The 26,773-nt window shown below is 35.1% G+C and overlaps 1 protein-coding gene across 8 annotated transcripts in view; it reads right to left on the bottom strand.

Annotated features, from left to right (window-relative positions):
• The window catches only part of LOC123532684 (uncharacterized), a 167,823-nt gene that overhangs the window by 13,682 nt on the left and 127,368 nt on the right, over positions 1 to 26,773 (bottom strand). For 4 of the 8 annotated variants that reach the window (XM_045314218.2, XM_045314217.2, XM_053518476.1 and 1 more), the window contains exons 5-23: positions 25,002 to 25,118; positions 23,810 to 24,097; positions 23,409 to 23,532; positions 22,999 to 23,104; positions 20,078 to 20,200; positions 19,434 to 19,651; positions 18,862 to 19,031; positions 16,150 to 16,291; positions 14,870 to 15,057; positions 14,555 to 14,726; positions 12,282 to 12,405; positions 11,452 to 11,646; positions 10,552 to 10,588; positions 9,821 to 9,948; positions 5,810 to 5,969; positions 5,400 to 5,453; positions 4,311 to 4,528; positions 3,254 to 3,452; positions 2,362 to 2,481 (exon numbers count right to left, since the gene is read on the bottom strand). In XM_045314218.2, the coding sequence (XP_045170153.2) occupies positions 2,362 to 2,481; positions 3,254 to 3,452; positions 4,311 to 4,528; positions 5,400 to 5,453; positions 5,810 to 5,969; positions 9,821 to 9,948; positions 10,552 to 10,588; positions 11,452 to 11,646; positions 12,282 to 12,405; positions 14,555 to 14,726; positions 14,870 to 15,057; positions 16,150 to 16,291; positions 18,862 to 19,031; positions 19,434 to 19,651; positions 20,078 to 20,200; positions 22,999 to 23,104; positions 23,409 to 23,532; positions 23,810 to 24,097; positions 25,002 to 25,118 (2,883 nt within the window). The remainder of the gene's footprint in view (positions 1 to 2,361; positions 2,482 to 3,253; positions 3,453 to 4,310; positions 4,529 to 5,399; positions 5,454 to 5,809; positions 5,970 to 9,820; positions 9,949 to 10,551; positions 10,589 to 11,451; positions 11,647 to 12,281; positions 12,406 to 14,554; positions 14,727 to 14,869; positions 15,058 to 16,149; positions 16,292 to 18,861; positions 19,032 to 19,433; positions 19,652 to 20,077; positions 20,201 to 22,998; positions 23,105 to 23,408; positions 23,533 to 23,809; positions 24,098 to 25,001; positions 25,119 to 26,773) is intronic. The other 4 variants (XM_053518481.1, XM_053518480.1, XM_053518477.1 and 1 more) reach the window with 1 other exon arrangement.

The following is a 26,773-nucleotide window of genomic DNA, read 5'->3' as shown; positions in this document are numbered from 1 at the left end:
TTGTCGTTTGTCAATGCCAGTAGCAACATCTGCGTACGTTGGTTGCTGTTGTGGTTTTTGCTGTTGTTGTTGTTGTTGTGTATGGTAAAGACCTGAATTCGAACCCTCAATATGTTTTGATAATGATGAGATTTTTTCATTTGCTATTTTCCTTAGTCTCTGCTCTTCGTGAATAGAATCAGTTAGCCTCTTCCTTAAAAAGTTAATTTCCAACACTGCAGTTTGCATTGCTTGCTTTAGATTTGTATTTTCAGTTTTCATATTTTTCATGTCTTGTTGCAAAAGTTGTATATTTGATTTCATTTCAGCTAATTCTTGCTGAACGGTTTTGCTGCATTCCATTGTTTGCAGGTCGTGTTCATCATTCTTTTCAGATTTTGTTTGTACTCGTCGCCTAACAAATACATCATTTAGAACACGGGGATCCTTGTTATTAATGAAGTCCTGTAAGGCATAGCAATCAGAAGCATACCTTTCACAGCTTTCTTTGGCTATAGTCGTTCTTCTTTGAACTAGTGGACCATTTGGACAATCTTCAGATTCGCGCGCTCTTTTCAGAAGGATACTTCTATACATGCAAATGTCGTCATCGTTTTTACGTGCAGCACGTACTAATTTCTCAATATACTCATCCTTTGGCTTGTTGAAAAGAATCTCATCTAAGACACTGAAGAAATCTTGATTGCATATTGGCTGGCTATCTATATCAAACGTTTCATTTAGGTACTGAGTATCGTCAAGGTGATATTGCGAGTTTTCATCATACAGATTTAATGTATTGAGCGTCTCGTACTCCTTCGTGCTGTTACTGAAATAATCGTTGATTTCGCAATCATTTACTTGAGTGGCATACGGGGCCGCCGGCAATGATAGATCAGTTGACTCTTTCGTGGGTCTGATCGCTCCAGTCAATGGAGGATAATCTCTTAAGTCTCCAGTCGCCATCAGTATTTTTCCGTTAAGCGTTCAGATATAACCTTTACCGTTACGCCCTCCGGCGTTTGTTGAAAAATTTTAGCGTGACCTCTACACTGGCGGTATTTTTCGAATATCAGTTTTTTTTTTAGCAAACAAAGGACAGTACCCTATAGTCAATAATAATTTTCTAATGTAATTTTCTGTCCGTTTTTACTTCAAAATCAATTGAATACCACTTAGCTTCAATTTATCCATATTTTTAATCCGTGGAAATCCAATATATTAGGTAAAATATCCAAATTTAGTTTTCCCTCAAAATAAACACAGCCGACATAACAGGAAACGGAAGTGTTACACCCAGCATGGACATATGTTTATTTTTAAGACAACTGCGTGGTATTTTACAAATATATATTATAATATAATGGAAATGATTAACTTATCTGATATCACAGTGGTGATCAACAGGTCCGCAATTAATTGCAACAGCAGCTTGAGCGTAGAACTTAACTTGTAACAGTAGAGTATTACGCAACGTTAATAAAAAGCTATTGAACCAATTAATAAATTTCTTTATCTGTTGAAAATGGTATCTTGATGTAAGAAATCACTAACACCATATGTGACTGCACATGGTGTTTGATATTTTCATCGTATTAACCAAGCGTGGAAATACAGTCTCTACGACAGAAGTGAACATAATATTTTGATAAAAAAAAAATAATAATCTAAGACGTAATTTCTTTTCGAATGTTGCTTTAAAGATAACTAAGATTATTATTATACCATGCATCTGCATAAAGACTCAACAATATTCCTGTCAGCAATGATCTAGCGAAAGACGGAAAGTGTTTTTTCTTTGAGAGCAGCAGCATTTTGCGCTAACCTTTACTGTGGTTTCTTCTTAGTCAACCTTAATGTCATGTAAATAACCTTTAGTAAAACAATTAAGCCTCATTGACAGCTATCTTGGTGCAGTTTGGTTCACAATTTGGTACGTATTTCACAGAAAATTCAGCTGGAATTCAGTTGCTAATGCACATTAATCCGCCATTTTGAAATAAGCTTGTGGGAAGCAGCAACAGTAACTAAGGGGCGGAGTTTATTGATCGGTTTACGGATCCTTCCATTTTAAAACTGGCATACAAAAATAGAGTGATGTGATCTTAAATATCATGACGACAGAAAGAGATCTCGTTTGTCAATGCAATCGCTTTCTTTACACTTTACTTTATAAGCTTCAAAGCGCTTTATGCTTCGGTCACAGTGATACGTGTTTACAGGTAACAACATCAGCGATTATAACTATTTGCAGACTTGATTAGCAAGATTTGTTATGAAGATATTTGGGGCCATTCGACGGATGTACGGCACACACGGAACGTATCGACATTATGTGACATTATCCGATGTCAAGTAGGGTCAAGATAAAAGAACTCTTACTTTGATCATCACCAACAACAGCTCCCAGGAATTTCAAAACATTCGGATGCTCTCCGACAACAGTACCAGTAAAATTTATCTTTGCTCTCATCAGCATTTCGTCATCCGGTGTAAATTTTTCTGCAATTGCAGCATGAGATACTTGTGTAAACTTGTCAATGCATACGGTAAATGGTTGTTAATTACAAAATTTACTTAATTGTTTGGCTGTATTATTGCTGCTGAGGTTTCTGCTACCTGTTGAAATCACTTCATTTTGTAAATTTCGCATACATTCTTTTATTTTATGTTTTTCGGTGGTTTATCGAAATATAACGGTGAATTATATCCTGATAAACTCACTGGCCACTCAGTGAAAATTATCAAATCTGATACCCGGATTAACGTCAAAAAGTTTACCGAGCGTACTGAAAGCCGGAAACAATATGACGATGACGTCGTTAAAATGACGTCATCTTTGCGATGCTTCCTGATAAAATTTCCCGCAAATTTCGACATTTTATTGAAATAAACACAACAAAAGTAGAGTTTTAGACATAAAATAAACAGAAAAATTGTTGGTATCGATGTAATATCACGGTAATTTCACTCGTGAACACCAAAAGTTGTTATTTTCACTCGTGGCTGCGCCACTCGTGAAAATATCACTTTTGGTGCCCACTCGGTGAAATTATAAGGTGATATTACACCGAAACCAACAATTATCCTCTATTTATTTGATAATTAGTTTGTAAATATTTATGGCTAAATATGAAAAATGTACAATATTATAATATATAGTATAATATTCAAAAAATTCTTAATATATAGTTTATATTGCTCTGTACATCCATAGACTATTTTGGCATGTAGTACATATTAAAGTTATTTAACATTTTACATTTAGCTATACCTTTAAGCGTTTTCGCAACAACCGTGGTTTGTGCTCTGCTGGTCCTCAATGTTGCTTTATAGATTCTCGCAAAATGGCCGTCCTTAATGATTCCCTCAAACGAAATGTTACTCCTGTCAATATGCTCTACTTCCGGCATGTTTATATCCATTCCTCCGTATAGATACAGCTCCTCATGCTCACTCAACGTCTTTCGATTCTGATAAAGTGATAAAGTAACATTAAAGTAGGAGTGTTTGAGTGATACTATTTATTATATCTCAGAAATTAAGCTTTCAACGATGGAAAAATGGCCCCAACTTTAATTAAAGCAAGACTTAAAAGTGTTTCAACTATCTAAGTTACTCGGTGTCTTTACATTGAAACACCAGTGTGAACGGCATCTTGTAAAATTTAAAACAATTTATATCCAGTAGGGTTTAAACCGGAATGGTAGACTGAATTCAAGTGATATGTTAGGGAAGGGAAAGAACTTCAACAATCGACAGTTTTTTTGAAAAAAAAAGAAGTAATAATTCCCTTTATTAAATATGCGCATTTTGGCTGAGCAGATTGTACTGGATTTATAATCTCAACAAGTAGATCTACACTTAGTTTATAAATCATATTTGATAATCTTATTAAATTATTGTGATGTATTTACAGACATTTTTCAACAATTTATATCTCAAGCATTTATACACGAAACTTGTAAACTGGATAATGATAATGCTTAATAATTTATTTTATTCCACATAAACCATATGAATTCATATTACCGACTACATGTCGTATATATTCATTTTCATATCTATGCAAAAACTGCTATTTAGTTTTACTCTGGGAGCTCTACGTTCGTGAAATGTGGCGATTCCTGTTGGATCTTTGTCAGTGTTTTGTTCTCTATAAATTATTTGCTTTATGTTTGGGCGATAGGCATATCTGATGATTATAGATAATACCACCATATTTTAGCACCTGTCGAAAACGAATACCAAATTGTGAATAAAATAAACGTTAGCATGAAAGCTACTATAATGACATCAGACAATAGATCATCTAACTGAGTACTACTTACATCATAAGTTTTGCCGCCCGCCTCAGCATCATACGCAGGATTTCCCATGGCGTGTTTGTGGCGCCTAGTCGTCGTCTCGGCATCGCCATAGAATGTCTCTCTATACTTCTTCGTCATGGCCCTTTTAACTCGTCGCGCTCTTTCCTGTGGATGGATGTAGCCTCGTCGAACGAGGAACACAAAAATAACAATAACAATCGCGACTATGACCAATACTCCTGGAAAGAAAACAATGCTGAATATTAGAAAGGTCACAATTTCAAATATGAAAATATTTAATGTTTGTTTCTCTCTATTTCTCAGTTTTGAAATAAAAAAAAATATTTTGAAGTGCTGTATTTACTGGCAAAGGTATCACATTTGATATACATGTAAGTGACACGGACACATATTGCGAAAAGTCACCGGTTTAAATGTTTTTGAATTATCTGTTTAAGGTATTAGGTGATGATAATCCATTATTACATCTAAAAGTATTGAACGTGTTTGTATTAGTGTTGTGACAATAATTCAAATGTATCGATTTTTTTTAAATGTATCTAATTAACTAAATAATTCACTTAAATCTCTTTTGCCTTTTAGATGTATCTTATTGTCATAATTGATAAATAAAGATATATAAAACAGTAAAGAATGGACTAGAAGAGTAGCACCGATGTAGTCAAAAAAACATCCCGAGACATTTCTGAAAATATCTGAGGAACATTAATAATATAAACTTATTCAGAGACTTGCTGGTCAAAAGCCAAAAGTATTGCAAGGAACAATGATCAATAGTTTTGACTCTTGACCGGTAAGCCATTCAATAAGTGTTTCATTACACGACATCAGAAATTATTTGTAATTTAAGAAAGTTTTGCCCTGCAAAATTTACAGCTGACCGTAAACAAGCCATACAGCACAAAATATGGACCGGCGATGTACATAAAGAGCCAAGTTATGAATTCTTTAAAGCATATTTTGCAACAAGCAAAGTAATAGCAGACTCGCTTTAATTGAGCTTGTTCTTGACATTTGAAACAGTGGTATGGGCTAAAAGAAAGAAGAATATAATTTGCGACAACTAAGATGTTTTGTAAGTTGACATACCTACGGCCACACCAACAATAAGTCCAACTGGAGTCTTTGTCACTGGCAAGGCTTCTGAAATAGAGAATTTATAATAGATGTAAAGTCACGTGCTATAAAACCTCTTCGCGATCCTGCAAGTTACATTTTAGTACCTAAGAGGGTGTGGAGGAGAGGCGGGGGAGATAATTATGTATTGACAGACCGAGATAAAAGACTTAATTCGTTAGTTTAAATATAGTAACACGTGTATTTACGACACGTCAGAAATACAAAGTTTACACTATTTTAAAAGCCAGATGTATTCTTTCCCGTCAGAAATCTAAGACAATTAACCTCTCGCGAGCAGCAACCACTAAAAAACACAATTTAATCTTCCCAGAAAGTTGCATTGTACTTCTACAACAATAAAAATGTGAGTGGCTTCATACTCGTTTTAGCTGTATACTTCTGTGCTTCGCCTTCCTTTCCACCTATTTTAGATGTGAATGTAAACATATATTCCGTATCTGGATCCAGGCTTGCAATTTCGAAATAAGTGCTGGATCCCGGTACTCTGTGCGTTACCAAGTCTATGGTGCCATCAGCATTCTAAAATTAAAAAGAACACTACGGTATATGTATTAAGTACGTATTAATATATTATTTTGAGCTCCACTTTGAAATTTGGCATGTGTAGTGTATTACCACACCGGGTATTTGGCTACCTACTCGTGTGAGCGATACCGTTCTCGCGTGATTTATATACATGTAGGTGTACTGGATATTCACACCTAAAACATGTATTAATTCCATATTTTACTTAAGGTTTGAAAACTTTTTGTGTAAGATCATACCTTAACTATATCCATGTCAAATTTCTATCTCATATGATAAGAATAACTGTGAAAAGAAATGTTTTTCTTCCCGAAAATGAAGACATATTAAGGCGATGCTATCTATTTTCATAAACAATGGTATTATTAATATATTAGAAAATGTTTGTTAAGAAAATGAAAAGCAGGCATTCTGTGTGTTAGCCATTGCTTTCATTTCACAAAGACTGGAAGCACAGTAAAATTAGAGCGTTTTTTCGAAGACATTTTGTAGGAAAAGAGATACCTATGACGATGTACCATGATACCATCCTCGTTGTTTCTGTCAATCAAGCGGATAACGTCCTCGTTATTCAAATGAATACTACATTGGCGCAGACCCCTTTTCTAATGAGAGATAATATGCAATGACCAACCAAGATAAAGATAAAACTTGGGTCTTCTATACCCTTCAGCTACTGCAAGCAGCCTACCCGAAGAAAACTTCTTCTTGCATAATTTCTCCTAATTTGAAATATCAAGATCAATCCATATAGGCCCATTCTGATGTGTACTTACCAATTGAATTGCGACTTCAGAAGCAGCAAAGTCTGTCAGTACGGGTTGTCTTGTCTTTTTTAAAATATTTACCCCTTAAGGCGAAGATATTAATTATGTTGTTCTACTAATATTTCATTGCAGCGGTGTCTGCAGATAGAAGTATATTGAGTATCCTGATGAATGTAACTGATCAGTATGAGACTGAATTTGATTCACTAAGCCAGTGGTGTGTTCCTGAACCAGGCCCGTAAGAAACATTTTGGGATTGAGGGGCACAACCTATGTTTTCATACTTATTAGATTATTATATAATCATTATTATTATTATTAAAATTTCAGTGTTACATTAAGATACTTTGTCAGTTTTGGCCAGGATTGGGAGGCACATGCCCCCTTGCCTCCGCCTCCGTTCCTACGCCCCTGTCAACAGAAGAGACCCAGGACCGTAGGCCCTGCAGAAATTGAAATTGAGACTGACAGTAACAACAATGTTTCATTGTTACCCCCTCTAGCAGGTTTGCAGGTTTGTCAAACAAATTCAAGCCTCAAGAAATTTGCTAATTATCAAAATGTTGCAAATCAGACCTAAAATGGTGGGAAAAGAAAAATGAAAACGACGAGAAATTTTGGTGAAACTATATATTTTTTGCAGTTTGGCGGGCCCCATTGATAAAAATCCCGAATCTACCCTATGCTTGTTCTAGGTAACTATTTGTATATCATTTCAAAGTTATTAGAACTTGTTATTATCGTCTGATACTTAAACTTTATTAAAATATCATCTTTACTGTAATGGCGTCTGTTGTCATGTTGTGAATATATGTATGCCTACTGCAAATGGTGATTATGAATCTTATATAGGGGAGTTTAACTATATATGAACAAACAAATCTGCTGACATATTAACTCTCTTGATGTATATTAAAGTAGCGTAGCGTGACGTAGCCACTGTGAGGAGCGTGTGAACAAACACTAAGGGGTCGATTCAGTAAGAGATAGGGTCTGATACCCGGATTTCAATATTTGCTTCTGTTTCTTGTGTTAGTCTTCACCTGCAAGACACTTATATATACAATGTAGTGCATATTGTATGCACTTGTAAATAAGTCGAGTAATGAGCACTACCTTAATGGAGGATGCGCCTATAAACAGGCGTATATTACCCGATACGATATAACTGATGAATCCGAAGCCTCACCCTATACGCATACATGCGCAGATCAGGAGAAGAGGGTCCGAATTCACTTTCGGGAAGAAAAGGAAGGTCTTACCATACGCACAGGTGCACGGTGCGTCCACAAGTTTTGTCGTTTTTGGAAAGAGACTGAAGGAGAAAAAGAAGAAGAACTTCAAGGAGACGAGAGGATATAATGTGTAGGAGTTGATGGGTTTTAGGGAAGGCTTAATATTGGTGAAATACTGCCAACATGATCCACTCACACTTCTTTACATCTTAAAAGTCAACATTCTATTAAAAATAGATCTACTTAAGGTCGGGTTTCACATGATGTACTCTATCATCTATTTCTTATAAATTACCAAGCTCCTCACAGCGGTTACCATTGCGTTCATTGAGTGTACAGTAAGGGGAAGTAATTGCTACGGTGAATTTTATAAATGTTCATTGACATAACAATGGCGGTATCTATGTGCAAACGGGTAGATATCTTTCTTTATTTTCATCCACAGTCAGAGGTATCATCAAAAACAGCGACAGGGTGTATATAATTGAAATTTTATCAACAAAAACAAACTGCAGGTATAGGATCCATACGTTTTGTAGTTTAGCATGTATAGTTCTACAAAGGAGAGTGGCAAATTCAGTTATTTGAAATTTGAACAAAGAAAAATACTTCTCAAAACGTCAAAATACATGAATTTCGATATTTTTCTTCAAATTTTATAGTCATATCAATATTATTGATGGCTGATATTTTCACCAGTACGAATTAATACATTGCCTTGGACGAATCTGTAAAGAAACTTATTTGGTTTGTTATGATTTTCCTACCTTAAAACTAAATTCTCTCGGTTGTAGATTCTGGACATTTTATGTATATCATTGTGACTTCCAAAACTTAGTTAACATGTCGTTAAATATACCCATCTCTGTCTATAAAATGTTCAACATCCTTAAGTATATGTCATACGTTGGCATTGTTTTTATTTACACTAAACAGCCTACATGTATATAAATCACACGGGGACGGTACCGCTCACACGAGTAGGTAGCCGAATACCCAGTGTGATAAAGAGCAAACCAAAGACTGACATTCGACTGGCACTTTTTGCATATAAGTAGCATATTAACTGCTCAGTTTTGAAAATTCATCTTTATTTGGCAAGTACTTGCGGGTACATTTTATTACAGGATTTTTACTACTTCACAGGAAAATTCATCTGTGAAACTGGGTTCAGTTGCAGATCATAAATGATTGTAAAGTCCTACAAAGTTAGATATGTGTGCGGGGGCCTCTGTGGCCGAGTGGTTAATGTCGCTGACTTCAAATCACTTGCCCCTCGCCGATGTGGGTTCAGCCTGACTCGGGGCGTTCAATTCTTCATGTGAGGAAGCCATCCAGCTGGCTTACGGAAGGTCGGTCTTTTTACCCAGGTGCCCGCTCGTGATGAAATAATACACGGAGGGGCACCTGGGGTCTTCCTCCACTATCAAAGCTGGAAAGTCGTCATATGACCTATACTTGTTTCGGGGCGACGTTAAACCATAAAAATGGAGATCAGTGTGCTCCTTGGAAGAAATGTTAAAAAGGCCTTTTTTCTATATATAAGAAATACTGGACACGTCCTTGATGACAGTTACTATTCGGCAAAGGTTTGCGTATCCCTTTCATTACTACACTGTTTGAAGGTGGTTTTGAAAAACTTTTTTATAGTATAATCTTTCCAGTGCTGATTTGACCTGCGCATTGTTTGTTTCTGCTTGTTTTGTTTTGTTGGAATCCCAGCATTTAAGGTCATATGACCGCTTTACATTTGTAATGGTGCAGGAAGGCCTATAGCTCCATCACGCCATTATCTAGATCCTGTTTTAAGAGCAAACTCTGAACGGAGTGTTAACTGAATTACCTTTTTAAATAAGATTATAATGATTTCTGTCTGTATTGCGTAGCAAGACATCTTTTTCGGGAAGTCCCATTCGATTCGGAAACTTCCGGTCTGCACATTTTCCACTTTGGCCGTCTTTGGCCCTGTATCTGTACAAAAGAAAGAACCGTGGGATATAATTAGAAAATATGGACAAAACATGACATATGGCTGCATGAGAAAACACTCACTATACTGCACTGACAGCTGATATATATTTAATAACCCTTACCCTGCTAAATGTTTAAACTTGTCCATCTTTCAATTTGAACAGTGCCATTGACTGTTAAAAAGAATTTAAAAGGAATGATGAACAGTGCAGATCATGATCAGACTGCACGGATATGTAGGCTAATCATGATCTAAACTGCTCGAAAAAGCCAAATCAGTCGTGTCCAGCATGATAAGGGTTTAAATAGAAATCTACCTCCTTATAAATATGATTACGTGTATTTCACTCAAACCAGCTAATGGGAAAATTTTCAAATAAATAAAATGTGTTTACCAGTTGGTCAGGTAAATTTTAGATGCTTGAAGAATGTTTGTAAGGATGTCGTTGTTATAATTTTACAATAATCACAATATTCATGCATTCAGAAGCTACCTAAAACAGTTTCAAACGAAATTCAGTGTTATCTTTCATGCTATTTTACACATGATGATTAACATACAAGAAACGAAAACTGTCGAGAGTAAGTACTGCTTCAACTTACATCTTTCCAATCCTGTTAATTTGGTGACAGACGGAATCTGTAAATACATGTATGTTTCATTGCTAAATAAAGCGTTGTTGTGTTGTAAGAACGACATTTCTTATGACAGCACCAGTCAAACAACATAAGGCTAATTTTTAAAAGTTTACTTGTTATAAAAGCAGTGGACAAGAATGAAAGTGTTTAATTTGTATCAAAAGTGTGTTCAGATGTTTAATAAGGTTTGTGGAATTGACTCATACAGAGTGTTGAGAATGCTCATATTGAACTTACAGATTAAACCTTACCCTGCTAAATTTCTATAATGAACGTGTCCATCTTTGAATTTAGAGAGTACAATTAACTGTTAAAGGGGGTGCTTACAGAAAAGATTCATCATGATCTACACCGATCGCAAAGGCAGACTCAATCGTGTCCAGCATGGTTAGGGTTAAAGTGTGAATCCTACTTATATGTTAACTGCATTAATGATATTGATTCTACCTTCTAGTTTATCTTACACATACCAATGCATCTTTGACGTGAAAATATTTATCAGTAAGGAACTTGTGTAGTAATGTCTGTGAAGTAATGTAGTCCTTTATGAACACTACTCAACAAGGCTGTTTACCATTTCCGATTCTGTTTAAATCTTTTACAGATTTTATATGTTTCTTCTAAAGAGGCTGTGGACTTTGAAGGAATGTCTTGTGATATGAAGTTATGTGTAAACTTTCAACCAAGTAATACATATTACAGCTTTATCTAGCAAATAACTATAGCTATAATATAAATATAAAACCGACTCCTCGATAAATGCATCAAAATAAAAAAAGTGGAAAACCACAGCTCGCCCAAGACTTGGAAAGAAATTAAATTGAAATATCACAAAATACCCTATGAAACGGAAACCTAACATACCTCAAAACTGACACTGCTGGTCAGCATGGCCTGGTTGTAGGCAAGGACGTTCACAGTAGCACTGGCTGAAGATAGGTGGGATTGCTCGGGCACAGTCAACCAACAGTTGTCTAGATATACTGTCTGATCCTGCAGGAAGCAGGTACTCTTGTCCTTTGATTCTATACAGCTGACGTCCCTGTCAGGATGTCTTGTCTGACAAAGGAGTAGATAAAAAGAAAATGAAACGTGAGCATCAAAAAGTAGACTACTTGTTGTGTGTTTGAATTTATGTCACAATAACATAACTCAGGCCATACAAATAAAATCTGCTAAAGTCTTTTCAAATATAGTAGGATTCCTCTTCAGAAATTACTTAAAGCACTTGCTAGAACTGATGGACTTTCCGCAAGCCAACTGGAACAACTGGAATGTTATTCTAACATAAGATAGTGAGTGATGCTACAGTGAAACGGTATTAGTAATCCGAGTCAGCGGTCTCAACTACTTGGGCATGGAAGCAGTGTAAAGCAGAATTCCTAGTCTTTTTGTTGCTTTTTATTGTTATAGGTTCGGAGATTTGGAGCAAAATAAATATATGAAATATATTTTCGAGTGTATTGAAACAATATAGTCAAGGCTAAATACATTTGAAATTTGAAATGTTTACTACAATCATACTACAATTTAAAGTTTGAAAAAGAGTCTTAGACAGTGTAAGAATTCTTAAAACTGGAAATCAGTAAGTTGTCTTATCGGGTTAACTGCCACTTGATTCTGGAGATTATCTGCTCGAAATGCTTTGGTATAAAGACTTAAACACTACCAACAATCTTATTAGATATACTTACATCGTCTGTGTTTGCTTTAACAGTCTTCTTCACATTGATGTCGGGTTGACCTGGCACCTTTATTGAAATGTCAAGACCTAATTCGCGAACACCACTCTCTGTATCACTAGCGGTCAGATGCAGCCTAGGTATAGACCATATTTTAAAACTTTTATCATAATGCCTCGATAAACATTAGTGCTAATGTTCACAAAATGGTATATCTCTTTTTTCTGACATAAAACACTTTTCGTATAAAACATGAAAGCATTGACTCCAAGTCAACATATCATTTTGTCCCATACAGGCGCCAGTAAAGATACCATATTTGATCTACTACTTTATATAACAGACATTTCAGAATCAAAAGATATGATTTAAGATGCATTTGCACTGTCTCAATTATAAAGCGCACAAAATAAATCCCTAGCTGTCTACGCAATCCTAAGTTATTTGGCGGGACGTCCCGTAATTTAACACTGTTAAGGTAGTTTTACACATTTTGATCAAACAATTTTCTACCATATAAAATATGAATAAACTTTTTATTTTTCAATGGCTTAGATAATACTTACAAAAAAATGGCAAAATAATGGCAAATAAAAAAGATAGGGTCGTGTGCTTGACTTTTTGCTAGACTGATCTGAAAATTTTGGACCTCATGCAATTCTCATATTGGAAGTCTATGGGAAAACGTTTTAATAGCATTGTTGCGAATAAAAACAAATTCTGCGATGTAGATTTTAATGAAACGTTTCACAATCGCAAAGATACACATGTCAATCATATGGCCAAATAAACTACACGAGTTATTGTGCTTGGTTGTTTTTAATATTTGCCCATGACTGAAGAGATCAACATATTTCAAGCATATTTAAGACTATATTTGATGTCACACATGCGCCACGAAATAGTGTTTCAATATTTCATCTAAATGTTTCACCGAAGACATAATATTTAGCACCATAATGTTTTAACATTTTTCAACAATACGAATCGGTTATACGCGGGGTGTATAATTCACACGCGCTACATCGTCTCGATATATTCCATAGGCGTATAACCTCTCCGTATTGCTGAGGTTAATTAAGCCATGATTCTGCTACAGTATTTGATTATACACCATAGAACATGTTTTGTCACATTTTAGCATGTTTTAAAAATACACTTTTTACTATCAATGCTTTGAAGTCAAGTTCTAGTAGAGCATTGCTAGTAAAATGTACATTTAAAAAAAACATGCTGAAATTGTGATAAAACATGTTCTTTGATAACCACATATGGTCAGTTTGTGTTAAAATACTGAAATATATTGGTTCACAATTGGCAATGCAGAAGAGGGGGTATCAAAAATAAAACAAAAAGAAAGGTGGAGGTACATGATAAAAGTATCACTGTGATGGAAGCTTGATCTGGGATGTCGTATTTGGCTTTCTTGGATTTTGCAAGGATAGATTACACCCTTTCGAGCCCCACGCGATCCGAACTGACATAGCTCAAAAAGCCGACTACAGTACCTCTGATTAAGCTACTAGTATGATAACTGTATTATATTATTTCTTACTTAAACGGACTTAACGAAGTAATTTAAGTATGTCAAATAGTGTTAATAACTTCCTAATAGCTTGTTTTGTAACTATTACATAAAATGTTAAATGATGAGTAATATTGACAAAATAGCATTACAAACCAATAAAGTGTACGAGTTGGTAACTGAAAATATTTCATATTTCTTTGGATAATGTTTACAATATTTACATATTGATATTATTTTTCTAAGTGAATTATACAGTATATATATACAAGTATCAAAAAGATGAGAAACTGTATCTAGATATAGTAAGCCCGTTTAGCTCAATAGGGAAAGCCGAGATCAACGAATGACTGGGTCGTGAGTTCGATTCCCGGACGAGGTGTATGTTCTCCGTGACGATTTGATAAAAGACATTGTGTCTTAAATCACATGTCCTCAACCTTTGATTCATGCGGGGAAGTTGGCTGTTACTTACGGAGTCTTGTACTGGTTTAGAATCTAGGAAGACTGGTTAGGTTTATTGCCGAAATACTGCTGAAAATCGTCGTTAAACCCAGAGCAAACAAACAAATGTTTTAATGTTTATTATAAATACGATATTTGTCATAGAATAAAAGAGAAAGATAGGACTGGTGCTGTTTAATGCCTTTATCGTAAGAACGAATCATAAAATGTAAATGTTATTTTACTACGCAAGTTCAGATAAATTCAAACTAACTCAAATACCGGTTACAGGTAGTACCTGTGATTCCTTTATTACCTGCTGGAGTAGTTAAATGGTCCGTCTTGAATATTGAGTACCATATAAGTTGTCGTGTTATCATCTATACTGGATACTGATGGTGGGGAAAAGTCGGTGGTAACCATAGTAGAATCGATCTTTGTGTTGTTAAGAATATCACGTGCTCGTATCCAAACCTTTATCTGGTCACCTGAACATTTTCAAGTAAATTTCGCTGAATGGCAGGTAAGAATGTAAGAAGTACAATTTTATTCAACTTTGTGTATCTCTATTTCAGTGTTATGCCAAAGTGGTAAAAATATAATTGGTAACAAAATAGAAACAGGTAAGTACCGCTGTTCATCTTTTCTGTTATTGTAGTGGACTCGCTGAGAGGAGAGACGACTGTCCAGTTCTCTCCGGGTTGCTTGGAGACAACGTCTCTGGTATACTGGTACTCGAACTGAACAATACCATGGATGTTTGGAATTGGATCAAGAGTTCTTTCTCCTTCATCGTCATCCAGTCTTGGATCAACAAATCTGATAAATGAAAAAGGTATTTCATATGAAAATCCTGTGTTACAGGATCTCAAGACTGTACTGTATGACCTAAATTATAACATGGCGACATAAAATTATACGTCCTTCCGTTTGTGTTTTTTCTATATATTGGTAAAGAAAAGACATGTAAGATCTTGGAATGTTTTAGGTATTAAATACTATGTAATTTCCACATATTGTAAATTTAAAGAAAGTCGTCATATTAATGATATTCTGAGTATTTATCTACTAGTATTTTGTCGGGTTTAACGTCGCACTGACATAATATTAGGTCATATGCCGACATTCCATCTTTGATAATGGAGGAAGACCCTAGGTGCCCCTCCGTGCATTATTTTATCATGAGCGGGTACTTTGGTAGAACCACCGACATTCCGTAAGCCAGCTTGATTGCTTCCTCACATGAAGAATTCAACGCCCCGAGTGAGGCTCGAACCCACACTGATGAGGGGCAAGTGATTTGAAGTCAGCGACCTTTACCACTTGGCCGCGGAGGCCCCTTGATAGTCTGAGTAAGTTGTTCAGACATAATACATGTACTACTCTTTGGTTCCTCACAATTACTGAGGTTCTACTAAAACTGACCTGACTGGGACAATTTTAAATGAAATGATACATAAAAGGTTAGTTTTAGACTTTTTCTTTTCTTATTCTTAATCACAGATTTTATCAGTACGTACAAATTCTAATCTTTTGTTTTGAAGTAATTCAAAATTGAACTGGATGTGGACGATATATCAGAAAAAAAATCATCACTTTCGACCTGCGATGCATTTTATGTGATATTTGAGGTAAAAACTATGAAAATATCCTTCTGTTACAAGGAAAAAGGACATGAAAAAGACTTCAGTTCACAGATATACTAATCAAAGTACACAAGATGCGATTTTACATCACAATTAGAAATGTTCTAGGTAGATTGTGTTTACACTTCGATACAATATAAAATGTATGTTTTTTTCTTTTAAAATGTTTTAACGTTCTAGCTTCAGTCTAAAAACAGATAGCAAAACAGGGTTAAAAAGAGCTCTTCGGTTAATATCTAAAAACTCGCGAATAAGACAGACTTACTTTCGGGTGAATAAGATACCATCATCTTCTAAATTTTCAAACTGAGGCTTGAACCTCTGGATTTCATTGTTGTAAAACCCGTCTTCGTGCGCTTTGTTCATGAAGTAGCCTGTCCAATCAATAGTGATTGGCGTTTCTTGACCTGGAAATATTTTTACGGAGAAAAATGATTTAGTTTAGCAAGGATCAAGTTCAGCCAAGTTAATTTTTCTAGTCTTGTGATCCAAGTAAAATGTCCGGGTCGTTTATTCCGTACAAACGTGCGTGACCGTAGTATAATCATGACGAATTGATGTATCAATAATAAAAGATCGAAAAGCTAAACGTTTCATGAACATTCTTCCAGTGTTTTTCTTTTTTATTTAAACACACGATTAAAACTAATGGTAAAAAGAACTTTTTAAATATCTTGATTCGTTTTGAATTTATCTTCAAAAACGAGTTTGCAATGGCATACATAATAAACAGGTATCATGCAAAGTTAACTGTATGTAAACAATCTGCCGATTTAAAGACAACTGGTTCAAATGAATACACACATTATATCTCTAATTTTGCATTTTTATAAAAGGTAAAATGACCATGTAGTACTAAAACTCTTTTCAAAACATTTTCACCAGAATACTTTTCTGGGTGTAGAAAATTACTTTCGCAGCTGACGCATGTGTTTTACAATATAAGGTATAATTTGCTGAATACATGAGGAAACAGAAGCTGTTCATTATAGACAGCTTCGGTTACTTACGTTAACTACTATCATTAATTAAGCCTATTAACACTGTTTCTTCTAAATAGACTTTCTGGTCGTATTGTGTTGAGTTTAAAGTGACAACGTTAAATATATCAACAGTTCAAGCCACAAGGCGAATTCTGCTGTTACTGCTGATCTTTCAGGCATTGGTAGCCCAGGTATCAACAACACTGCATATCAACATACTGGTTCACTCAAATTGATTTTATTTGTATATACATGTAATCTGTCATACTTTGCTCAGCTGATCATATGAACAGGCATTTTTGGAAGTTACCAAAAAAAAAAGAGTAAAACTTTAGTCATTGCTCAGGCCGTTAACAAATTAAGCTAACATATTTTGTACGAAATATTTGATATATAAATATATTCTAGCAAAATTCATAACATTAACATTTTCTTGGACAAATTTTGAAAAGTAACGTTTTTGTTCTGAATTCAAAACTATAACCTAAGGTAGCGGAATTTCTCTATGGACAGGTGTAACAGCCCAGCCTCTCTCCAGTCAGCTTTTCCCCGGAAGAAAATCAACTGGTTGGTTTATCCCCGCTTGTTAAATTTATCCCCTTAGTTTTTTAACAAAAAGCCATTTGCCCATCTCCCAGCCCTCCGGCATGTTACCAAACAACTAGTTAGTTTTCCCGTGGCTTTTGTTCGCAAACAAGGAAAAATAACCGTGTTGATATTTTCTCCACCCCTCCCGGGTAAGATTTTTCCTCCTAGTGTTTGTACACAAAAGGGGGAGAAAAAAATCAGTTGATGTTTTCTCTCTCCTTGAAGGTTTCGCCCCTTAGCTTTTGTACATAGAAGGGAGAAATAAACTTTTGGATTCTCCCACCACTAGTTAGTTTTGTACCGGTCAGAAAATAATGCAGTTTAATGTGTTTATTCTTCTTTCGTCAGTTTTTCTTCTCCCTTTAGTTAGTTCCGACACCAATGCAAATAACGAATTGGTTTCTATCCCATTCCATCCACACCTGGTTAGGTTCTTCATCTTAGTGTCTGTACACAGAACATATATTTGAAAAACCGAACTAGCTGGTTTATTCTATATCATCCAGTTATGCAAAATGAACCACCTGATAGTATTCAGACGCTTCACATTCAATGTTTATTATTCAGGTATGTAGGCATACATAAACTAAGGGAAATAGTCAGTTTCCTCATTATCCAGTCAGTTTCTTCTCCTTCGCCTTCTTCTGTTATTCAGGTATGTAGATATATATACATCACAGGGGTAAAAACATACTAGGGGGGCGTTTTGAACAAGGAGATGTAAAAGAAAAACTAACTGGTTAGTTTGTTCGCAGAAAATCGGGAATGGGAAACTAACCAGTAGGAAGAACGAAAACTCGTGTCTTTTATCTCATTTTGTTTACAAAAGGAGAAATATAGCCATGAGACAAATCAGCTAGTTAGTTTCTTCTGCCACCCTTTCGTGTCAGGTAAACCTAAAAGGTAAAACTGACCATGGATGAAACAGCTAGACAGTTTTTTTCTGCCTTGTTTGTGAAGACACCTAAGGAGTGGACTAACTGGTCACTTTTTCCCCATTGTTTTTGAACAAAAATTAAATATATGGGGAATGAACCGGTTCACCCTAGAGACGACAACAACTAGTTGTTTTCTCCCGGAAAAGCTGAGTGTGGAAATAATTAACCGTTACAGCGGCAGCTTGCCTCGGACAATATTCCGGAAAATATACACCAAATAGTACAATCTAACGTAGCACTATGTATTGTTTTGTCGTTATAACTTTTTTAAGTTTGTAAATTTTCAAGAAAATTTTAATTATAATTATAATTTGCCCAGCTTAAGCAATTATGAGCACGAATGTTACACTTGTTTTTGAGGAAATGGAATGGACAATTTATTCTAATACGATTTAAAACATTAATGCTCCACGAAATTTTAGGGCGATCATTGGGTCTGCTCCCTATAAATCCGTTCCTGAAAATTACCTTCCCTTCCTGTAGACTGCCACTTGAACCCCGTATGGTTTCTTGCAGACGATATATGCAGTCCATAAGGACTGTCTGTATTCAGTTCAACATCTGATACATTGTCATAAAGTACAAATCTTCTGGTTATTCTTGAATTGTTTGATATGTCCCGTACTTCCATTAAACAACTGCAAGAAAGACACCCGTCACAAACATGCAATATGATAAAAAGAACGAAAGCTTTAAAATCATAAACGAAGGTGTAAAAGAAAATTAGATCTGACATGCTTGATTCGTATTTACATGAAGCCGGTTGAAAAATTTAACTTCTGTCTCATTAGAATATCACGCAATACTGAAATATGAATCAATGCTTCTTCGTTGGAAACAAACTAGATACATATAACTTATGTCGGTCTTGCTGTCTCAAGAGAACGTAAATAAAACAAATTTTGCGGTTTCATTCTGTTTCTGTCTTTCGAGAACGACAGAACGAGAAGACGTCGAGCGGCATCCGTTCTTGGCGTCCTTTTGCGGGTGCCGAGGCGACTGAACAAAGTCACCATACTTGAAGCAAAACAGACAACTACCTGTACATTCCTGGTTCTTTAGGTATAAATGTATGGGAATGTACGACATCACCCATGTGATTGACCTCTGCTGTTGCCATAGGTCCAATTGGGTTTCGTTCTGTTAGCTCCTGTGTAGCATCTTTTACTACAAGCTTGTGAAGTTCCAGATAATACATCCACATCTGAGAACCGTATTCATCATCGGTCCAACCCTTCCAGTATATTGTTATAGGCTTCTGCAAAAATACAGATCAGCTTAGGAAAGTTCGTTTGTTTGTGATATGAGGGATACCTATTCTTGTTTACAAAGAAATTTACGTTTGTATTTCACATTTATGATGATATTGTGACAAGTGTGGTCGAACTGTTCTATCAAATGTATCCCTTTTTATTTTACTCCATATTTTATATTCGTTTCCTAGGCTTGTCTATATGTAAAAGGTGCCCGAAATTGCAACATGTTCTAAGTGAGTTGGTTCATTTACGGTTTACTGCTTCACTGTGAATTTGCTTTTTTTCTTTTTCATGTATAGTAAGAAAGTAACTAAAATTTGTTTTTTTTTTCTTTCTGCTTTGAAAATGTCTCCAATATTAGAAGCCGACTTTTAATTTGTACTGAGTACTATTCGTTGGGCTATTAGATGGTAATTATTTTTTCAAACCTTTGTAAATTCAGGGCCAACATTTAAAATTGTTGCATTGTTCCCACATTTCTTCAGGGTATAGCCTCCCACATCATCCTCTGAGCAATGTTTTGGAGCTTGGAAATCAAACTTGAAGTATACCTAAAATAAGAGTTTTTGATTTCAAATGTTTCAAAGAATAGTTCTATCAATTCCGTTGGGATATTATACAGAACATGCGCGTTTGTTTACTATTTCATCATAATGTTTATGAAATCAAGAACGTTTTGCTGGGGTTTTAGTCCAGCCATTATCTAAATTTCAGCACGGCTTGAGTGCTCCATTATCTGAAAGATTATCAAATAAAAGATATAAGAACGAATGTTATATTACAAAATATATCAACATTTATTAAATATGATTATCGCTTACATCAGTTGCAGCAGAAAAGTGGTTCTCAAACTACATAATAGATCATTTCTTGAAGTCTGTAGAACTATTCAAATTTAGATAAATGTATTTCTTGCACAAGACACTGGCGGTTCATGTGATTTTACTGACAAAAGCCCCATTTCACATGACTCTGGTGCTGTTAGTGACAACTAAAGATTCGTTTCGTTTATTGATTATATATTGTTTAAGTAAAATGAAATAAAATCTCACATTTAATTAACTAGATGGTTGTTCTCCATACATTATAGCATATTTTTCGATTGAAAAGAAGTTACTTTATCGAAAAAGAAACATAACGTTACGCTACAAACGATAAAACTAAATTGGAACTTTGAAGTGCGTGTTTAAAGCGTCCTAATGTCACTTCAGTTTCTGAAACATTAATTTTCCGCACTATAAAAAAGAGTAGCAATTATTTTTCAGCCATATTGATTTTTCATTTGCACAAATTTAGGTTAAAAAAAACAATAGGACCATGATGGCTCTATATATCGCTCACCAGAGTTGATCTGCCCTACTGACCTAGTTTTTGACCCCACATGACTAAGAGTCAAATTTTTTCTTCAGATCATCAAGAAAAACATTCTGATTAAATTTCATAAAGATTTGGTTATATCTGTGGCTTCTAGAGTGTTCACAAGCTTTTCCTTTGATTTGAACGGGTGACCTAGTTTTTTACCCCACATGATCCAGATTCAAACTTGAACTAGAGATTATCAAGACTAACATTCTGACCAAGTTTCATAACGATTGGTTCAAAAATCAGTCTCTACAGTGTTCACAGGCTTTTCCTTTGATCTGACCTACTGACCTAGTTTTTGATCCCACATGACCTTGTTTCGAACTTGACCTAGAGATCATCAAGAATAACATACTAACCAAGTTTCATTAAGATTATTTCACAAATGTGGTCTCTAGAGTGTTCACAAGCTTTTCCTTTGATCTAACCTACACACCTAGTTTTTAACCTCACATAACCCAGTTTCAAACTTAACCTAGATATCATCAAGACAAACATTCTGACCAAGTTTCATAAAGATTGGGTCAAAAATGTGGTCTCTAGAGTGTTCACAAGCTTTTCCTTAGATCTGACCTACTGACCTAGTTTTTGATCCCACATAAGCCAGTTTCAAACTTGACCTAGAGATCATCAAGACTAACATTCTGACCAAGCTTCATAAGGATTGGGTCACAAATGTGGCCTCTAGAGTGTTCACAAGGCAAATGTTAACGGACGACGCACGACGCACGACGGACGACGCACGACGCACGCCGACGGACGCCGGACAATGACCGGTCACAATTACAAAAAAAGTTAAGTATATAATCCATCGATTTAAAAGTAGTAAAATTATGGGCATTTCATAACATGATCTGACAGAATCTGCAGCCTGTCGCAATTAGCTTCTGCGGATGTCTCTAAATTATATCCTAGTATTTATAACATGTGTAAATGTTGAGTACTGCTCAACCCGGGGCTTGAGGGCGTAGACGGTATCTTGCATCCCAACTACTGTCCATGAACAGGCTCAATCAAACCGAGCCTGCAACATTTTCGTTTATGTCGTGTTGAACGACCTGTGGTTTTCCACTTTTTTATTTTTTATGATAATATCAGTTGGAGTATACATTTGATATCCGTTTATGAATTTTAATAATTCAAAAACTAAAGATTTTCGACAGAGTAACAGATTAACCCATCTGGTGTAGAATTCTGTTGTAAATTAACCTATAAATTGGAAAGATACGCTATGCAATAAAATGATCTGCCACTGAATAGATGCAGAACTGTTTTGTTAACTCGTTACTGCCAAAACCAGTAACCCTCGAACCGGATATTCCCATCTGCAACTGCATGCACAGACAAATTATTATAATCTGTAATTAGCACAAACTTGTTGTAAATCCGATTTCTTGAAAAATACTTAAAAGTTAAAACCTTTGTTTTTGAAATTGTTTAGGAGTTTAAACAAATCTAGTGTAGATGATTTTTCAAGATTTTAATAAAATCCATTCAAGACATCATCTCAATCATAATTATTCATTTTACGATTTCATACAATATTTGGGAGAAAGTAACAAAATACAATGGATGTACTAACGAACGAGAGAAGAAAATAGTAACAAAAACAAATTTCTTATGTAAAACATCATCCGATATTTCACTGATATTGATCCATATTTCAGTAAAAAAAAAAATACGCTTGCACTTCTGTATTCCTATAAAAGCATTCACTCGTGTTGTGTTATAAAAAAAACAACATTTGTGTGTTTTTGTGACTATAAAAATGAGATAGAGTTACTTTAGAAAATTGATCATGCCATAGAGCGTATTTCGATATTTTTGAAATGTTGTGTTATCAACAATAAGTTGTTCGATATCATCAACATGCTAAACGGTACTTTCAGGCAAACTATCGAGGTTACTTGTTTTATTCATCGGAACCTAAAATAACTAAAAGCATACGCGGGACCTAAATTGTAAAACAAGCATGTGTATTGCTTACGGTTTTTGTAGCACTCTGTCCTCCAAAGTATTCCGGAGGCTGAAGATTTCCAAGTCTGTTTAATTTTCGATTGCCACCATTTGTAGCACTGAAAGTGACTTTCAATCTGTAAATTAAAATTTCATACCTTTAGATTCATATCATTTAAAGGGTAAGTATTACATAAACTGACTTCGACTAGTTTGCTTACACTCGTCTTTCATTTTAGAATTTTGTACACATTTATATTCTATCAAACTAAGCAATATTCATAAGAATTTAACAGAACACAATTTTATTACAAAAATCTAACCAGAAACATGTACAGTATTTTCTTACATGCATACAATGTCCATCTTTATACGTATTAAATTATCTTAAATTTTACTGCTGACTGGCAGGGAAAAAATCGACCGAACTCCTCTACTTACGTGTCGGCATGCTCAATCAAAGTTTTGAATTCTTGGTCTGTTATTGTACAGTTGAATAGTTCGGTCGGGTTGTCTCTGCTAGTTCCATCACATTTTGTATCGTACTGATGCTCTGTATGTTCCTCTGTATACAGGATTGTAAGCACAATTAGCTAATAAAACATTAATGCCTGTTCCTCTTACTTTTCGAAACGAGCTATATTGTTTTGACACTGGTTTGCAGGAACATGTAACATGATGACAATTATATGCGGAGTTCAATAAAAATGTTAGCCTAGCGAAATATTCTCGTATAAAAGAAGAAAGTGCTCATTATATTTTATATATTAAACAATATATAGATGTTCTGATAAATTGTTATTGAAATGATACGCTATATCGAATAAACAAAACTAACACACCATTCTTAAAATCAAGCACTCTTAACGAAACACTGCCTTCGGTTATTCCCACTTTGGTGCTGTGCACATAACCAGGTCTCTCGGGTAAGAGTTCTGGCTGTTCGTACGTTGTCTCAAATCGGAAGTCCATTTCGTTGAAAATTCTCTGATTGCTCCAGACAACTAACTGGCCGTTTCTTTCGTCCGTGCCATCCAGCTCGAAGTAATACAGAAACTTGTTGTCGGTTCTGCGGATGTGACGGATTCTTATCGTTGATTTTCCAATATGTGGTTTGTTGTTCGTATCCACTAGAAAAATTATCTTATATAGTTCGAAACACAGAGATACACAAGTATTAAATTTAAGTCTATACAAGCGGGAGTTTTGGTTTGTTATACGCTGTACGTCTGCCATCCATAAAGGGATTTTGAAATAACTTGGCATAAATGTTCACCAACGTGTAATGCGCAAGACCCAGACCCCCAGCTCCAAGGTCAACGTCACACTTGGAAGTCAAAAGTTAACAGGATCTGTTTCGTGTCCGGTCCATAACTTTGCCATCCGTGAAGGGATTTTACTTGGCATAAATGCTCGGGGGCATTTGTCACTAATAGTGACAGCACTTGTTCTTTTTTGTTGTAGTTTTAACATTTTTACTTTGCTTATTTTAAACACAAAATCAAGCACAATAATCTAGTTCATAATGTATATGCAACGATTTCGTATCTTTAGTCAAATAGAATAGAATAAAATGCTTCAATATATTTCAAGCAAGTGCTCACACAATGTACGAGAGATCGCTACTTTATGATAATTTATTCAAAGTTTGAAATGTTGCCTTCAACTAGGATGCTCAAAACACTTTTGGAGGGATGAATTAGCTGCCATTTGAAATGGTACTGCAACAAATTGTTTTGAGCTGTCCGATTAAGACAGAACCATAACTTTTCCTCGTCTTTATGCATTTCAGATGTTATTATAACAATGAAATTGTCTCAGTTGTAATAAATCTATTCCGTTGAAGTGTCCTTTTGGACTTGCATACCTACATAACTTATGACAATTCTTTCTATATCATCAATCTTTTTTCAACATGCTGCAAACATTTATTTCAGTGTGAAAACAGTGTGTACAATGTAAAGAATGGTATTTAAAATTTTATTTTCATTCCATTTGCCAATTAATAGCGTTAAAAGTGAAAAATAAACTTACTTTTCATGCATCCGTACTCTGACAACGCAGACTCTTTGGTAAAGCCAGCAGTACAGTTACACTTGTTGTTGTTGTAACAGTTGCCAGGGTAACATGGCCTCTCATATGAACAAACCACTGAAATACCACATTCCTTATATTTTTTAAAAGATACTTTTATCACACATTAAAAATTAAAATAGCGTTATAGGAAAGTACAATAGCATGGTTGCATATTTCTGTCATCCATCTCTAAATGTTTCGTAAAAATGCCACTTATGCAGTTATTATCTGGCAAGTAAATAAATGCGTGTTATCCGCTTAAGTACACAGCACACAGGATAAAACTGCCTTTTAGTACCGACTACTGCCATCTACATATTCACTAATGTTAATTAGGTATCTTGATTTTGTCAGTTAGTCAGTTATAATTACGGTATTTAAAAATTATAGCAGTGTCTTGGTGCCTGCAGAGAGATTTAAATTGTTTTACGTAGGACTAAGTATCTCCTACGTAGGACATAGTATCTCCTAAGTAGGACTTAGTATCTCCATAGTTGGTATCTCCTACGTAGGACTTAGTATCTCCCACGTAGGACATGGTATCTCCTACGTAGGACTTAGTATCTCCTACGTAGGAGTTAGTATCTTCTACGTAGGAAATACTATCTCCTACGTAGGACTTAGACCCTATTTATGACAATATCATATATACCAAAAAGATGATTTTAATTTTAGTATAATTGTAAATTTCCCCAATTTTGATGGGGATGTACCTTATCTTATAGGGCATATATTTTTAATTCGGTTTGCCAGAGCGTGCAGTCATGTCGAGGATTTCAATGAACGTAATCAATATATTACAAGTAATTTTCTTCAGCAAGGCTATCGTCATATAGATTGCGTAAATATTTAACTAAATTATATTATCGTAATTCTGATTTGGTTTTAAAATTCTGTAGTGATTTAAATGCACTTCTGCGAGAAATGTTATTACAACTGTACTTATATACTGTACTTATATACTGTACTTATTATAACTGTACTTTTACGTAGGAGACACCAAGTCCAACGTAGAATATATGAAGTCCTACGTAGGAAGTACCATGTTCTACGTAGGAGATACTAAGTCCTATGTAGGAGATACTTGGTTCTACTATAGGTAGGAGATGCTATGTCCTACGTATGAGATGTTATGTCCTATATAGGAGATACTAAGTCCTCCTATGTAGGAGATACTTTGCGCTACGTAGGAGATACTAACTCCAACGTAGGGGATACATACTCCTACGTAGGAGATATTAAGTCCTACGTAGGAGATAGTAATTTAATTTAAATCTCTCTGCTGGCACACGGACGCTGCCATAGAAAAATAAACAATGTTCAGGCCTAATCTACATAAAAGCGCTCAAAGCACTGATGCTGGCTGCAATTGCTGCAAATCATTTTATTAACTCATTGATAAAAGTCGTGCTATATTAGGAATTCTTACTATTAATCAGAATAATAACAAATTCTTTTCTGCAAAACATTCAGCTTCTGAAATATCTTTCAAAGTTAATGCCATTTCACTGCCTTTTCTTTGCTTATAATACACACTGATTTAGTCTTTAATGGATAACTTTTGTCTTTATTTATCTGTGATGAAAACTGCAACAGAACGTACACCCGATGGGTTTTGTTTTACTATAAATAAGAAGGGTAAAATAAATATTTTTCCAAATCATTCAGCTTTTTTTACCTAATTCAAATGCTTTTGAACACTGCCTGCCGTTGATATAATACACACTGAT

This window comes from Mercenaria mercenaria, chromosome 11 (genome assembly GCF_021730395.1).
Source record: "Mercenaria mercenaria strain notata chromosome 11, MADL_Memer_1, whole genome shotgun sequence".
In the NCBI taxonomy this organism is placed as follows: Eukaryota; Metazoa; Mollusca; class Bivalvia; order Venerida; family Veneridae; genus Mercenaria; species Mercenaria mercenaria.
The sequence above is the reverse complement of the archived record's forward strand: the minus strand, read 5'-3'. Positions and strand labels throughout refer to the sequence as shown.